This window comes from Volvox carteri, assembly GCF_000143455.1.
Source record: "Volvox carteri f. nagariensis unplaced genomic scaffold VOLCAscaffold_26, whole genome shotgun sequence".
Classification (NCBI taxonomy): Eukaryota; Viridiplantae; Chlorophyta; class Chlorophyceae; order Chlamydomonadales; family Volvocaceae; genus Volvox; species Volvox carteri.
In genome coordinates this window covers 1,091,148-1,094,385 of record NW_003307569.1, presented here as the reverse complement: position 1 = coordinate 1,094,385, position 3,238 = coordinate 1,091,148, and the positions used below count along the sequence as shown (strand labels likewise).

Below are 3,238 nucleotides of genomic sequence, written 5' to 3'. Positions count from 1 at the left end.
AGAGGCGACGGGTTCTTCTGAGATATTGGATGAAGCTATTTTTCTTTTGCAACGGACATTCCATCGTTTATGGTTTCATTTACGGTGGGAAAATGAACAAAAAGAGATTTGGTGGCGTCTTGCGGTTGATGGGGTGCCTATGTTAGGAAATTCCCATCTTAGGATGTCGCGCCCAACGATATGTGGTTGTGGAGGTTATCCAATAGGTTCAGTGGGAGGTGTATCCCCTCGCTATCATCATTTCTGGGCCTGTCCGGTGGCACAGGCAATAGCAGACCAACTTACTCTTTCAATAGGATTGCCAGTCTCAAGGGAGCAACTTTGGCTTATCCAAGCCCCACAATCAGTGCAACAATGTGTTTGGGATGTTGTGGCTCTTGCTGCGGTGTCAGCCATGGAGCATGGGAGACGTTATATGGCTGCAAACATGAAAACCAACCCGGCACTGTTACCTGGTCCTTCCCTTACGGAAGAAGCAATTTGTCGAGTTATTGTTGATTTTTGGGGCCGCATTCAGGGTTTCGCAGCTTTAGGAATTCCACGAAAAGGTTGGGAATCCGTTGGCGCACATCACCCCTTTTTGAGGATTATATCTGGCAAATTGATTTGTTCGCGAGAGCGGTTACCGATGAGAGGTTAATTATCTGAGATGATAATCTTTTGGTATATTAGTCTCTACTGCAGTGCACGGCCAGCTGGCCCGATGGCTCTACTCTTCGGGAGTCTGGAGCCCACTGTAACAACCACACACATATATATGTATAGATGTACATGATCTGCAGGCATGCATGGCCAAAGTTGTGCATCTCCGCACAGCATGCTGCCAGAACACAACGCAATTCTGATAGAGATAAGCATCTCTCCCCCTGCCTGCTAGCCGCTTGCTGAATGGGCTTGCATGCGCCGATATAGGCATCGGTGAGATAAATCTCACCGACTCCCCACATCTCACATCTCACATGTATGCATACGTAGTCCCCAAATACCTATCGAGCATCAATGGTCAGCTGTACCATCTGTCGTACAGTACGGCACACACATTACCTAGCTAAAAATACGCGGTAATAAGGCGCTCTGCAAGCAGCAGCCCCTCAAGAGGCCTTTTCAGCGAGCGACCAGCCACTACTACATACATACATACAGGAGCTGTGTTAGTAACACGCAGATGGGTATTCACGATGTGTGCCGTACTGTACGACAGCTACGTGTCCATTCGTAATAATGACTTACGGTTTGCAACAAATGCCACGCGATGCACCCATTGCCTGCTGCCATCCGCAGGCGAGTTCGTCCTCAGCCCCGACAAGACATATCCCGTCGGGATGTTGACCCAGGGTTGAGGATTTGTGCATTCTCCGCCCGAGTAAACCTCAACGCCACCGGCTGTTCGCATCCGGATGCCCTGAACACCGTTGTTGTAGGCATATTGACCCGCACAGCAGGCGCTGACGCGGGTGATACGCATGGAATAATTCGAGAGTTGCTGTCGAAAGTCCAATGTGAATGTCGGCCTTGCTGAGTAGCCGCCATGCAGCGGTCCATCAGACAAGCCGCAACCGAAGCTGGACTTGGCAAAGTCAAATATGCTGCCCACATGGCCTGAGATAGCCTGGAGGGGATATATCAGTGCCATGCTAACATCCGACGCTGTCTTGTAAAATATGTTGTCGGTGCCACACAAGTAGTTGGTAACATAGACACCTGCGAAAAGAGCAGGAAGGAAAAAAAGGAATGGATAAAGGAATGGTGAACCATTGCGGGTGTCGTATCCTGTAGAACGTGCATCAGCACGGGATCTGCATCCGCCGATCGGTGTACTTTTCCGAGGTCGTGATAAAACAACGTAATAAGCTCCTGCAGATGGATACGTACCCAACGAAGCTCCCACCTAAATGAGCGGCACCCAACAGGTATTCCTTATAAGAAATACACCACTGGCAGCAGCTACTAGCTTCACGCACGCACTTGTAATTTTGGTGTAGAAGCAGAAATAGGGACGTGAAGATAACGTCATAGGATGATGTTGGCTCTTGAAATATCCCAAAATGTTAAAGCCCAGGCAATCTGGCAAGGCGCTGCATGCGGCAGCCGCAGCTTCAAGACTTGAGGCCTGACCGATGTCGTCGCCGTAGTGATCGTAGTTGAGGGTCCAGACGTAGCCTTGGAAGGGGAGGCAGCCTGAGGGTGTATGCGGTGGCACACATGGGGCAAGAAGCAATCGGGGGTGCTGCTTATAAGCTTTAACGAGAAAGCGACACCCTTTAAATCACCTTTTAGTCATATGCAGCAGCAGCAATAGCAGCAGCAGCAGTAAGAGGTAAATGCGTGCGTGGTGGCGACCACAGCGGTGGCCATGTGCAAGACCGATCGCATTGAGTACGTAGTAACTGTGCGGTGGCTAGTTCATTTCCTTCCCTTGGTCCCGCAAGGGTGTTTTCGGGGAGGCCTGGGAGACCAGCGGGCACATCGCGGGCTCAGGAGCATCGAGTTGGATATAGACAGCGACGACATTCACGACGGCATCCATGACAACGAAAAATGCACTGTTCATCACGGCCTCCCGGCATCCACGGAAGCACCCCGCAGTTTTGCAGGGCGTGTAACTGGCTTGTAAATACATATTATTTATGGCCCGCCCGCAAGAGTACCTCTGCGGCGGACGGGCTGCATGATTGTACATGGAAGGGAATAATGATGATTATTATTACTTTATATCCGTCGAACTTCAGTAAGCGTATGTTCCCCAACGTAGCCTAATTCATCAGCCTAGATTGGATGTTCGATTTAGGACAATTCTACGATTTCACGCTGTCGCGCCAACACCGGCGGGGAGGGCACACCCTGCTGCACGACACCTAAACTTCTTTGTGCCGTGTGTCAATGTGGGGTTGTGAAACCCGCTGTGATACCCACTACAGCCTCGACAAAACTGCGGGAAACTCCCGTAAAATCCGATATGTATGTCCATGTTGGGACCTTTGACATAAGCGGTAGCGCTCAGGGTCTAAAACACTAAGGTGGTGTTTCCACTTGATTAAAAGTCAGGGTTAAACCCCCTAAAAGATTGTCTCGACCTGCGGAAGTACAATTTCTAAAGATTCATTGCATAATAACCCAGTTTTTTGGTTTTTACGCGCCGTTGCTAGATGCAAAGTACCTGAATCCATCTTTAATCGCGGGATCGTATTAGCTCAAAATCGATTTGCCGCACAGCCGATGCGCAATAATCGTTCTCGAT

The 3,238-nt window shown here is 49.8% G+C and overlaps 1 protein-coding gene across 1 annotated transcript; it reads right to left on the bottom strand.

Moving 5' to 3' along the window:
* Nucleotides 1-675: 675 nt before the first annotated feature.
* On the bottom strand, nucleotides 676-2,620 carry VOLCADRAFT_92520 (uncharacterized protein; the record flags this gene model as incomplete). The annotated part of the gene is made up of 4 exons (XM_002951841.1): nucleotides 676-776; nucleotides 1,231-1,701; nucleotides 1,966-2,178; nucleotides 2,545-2,620. The coding sequence occupies 4 exons, from the start codon at nucleotides 2,618-2,620 to the stop codon at nucleotides 676-678; spliced, it is 861 nt and encodes a 286-aa protein (XP_002951887.1).
* Between the last annotated feature and the right edge of the window lie 618 nt (nucleotides 2,621-3,238).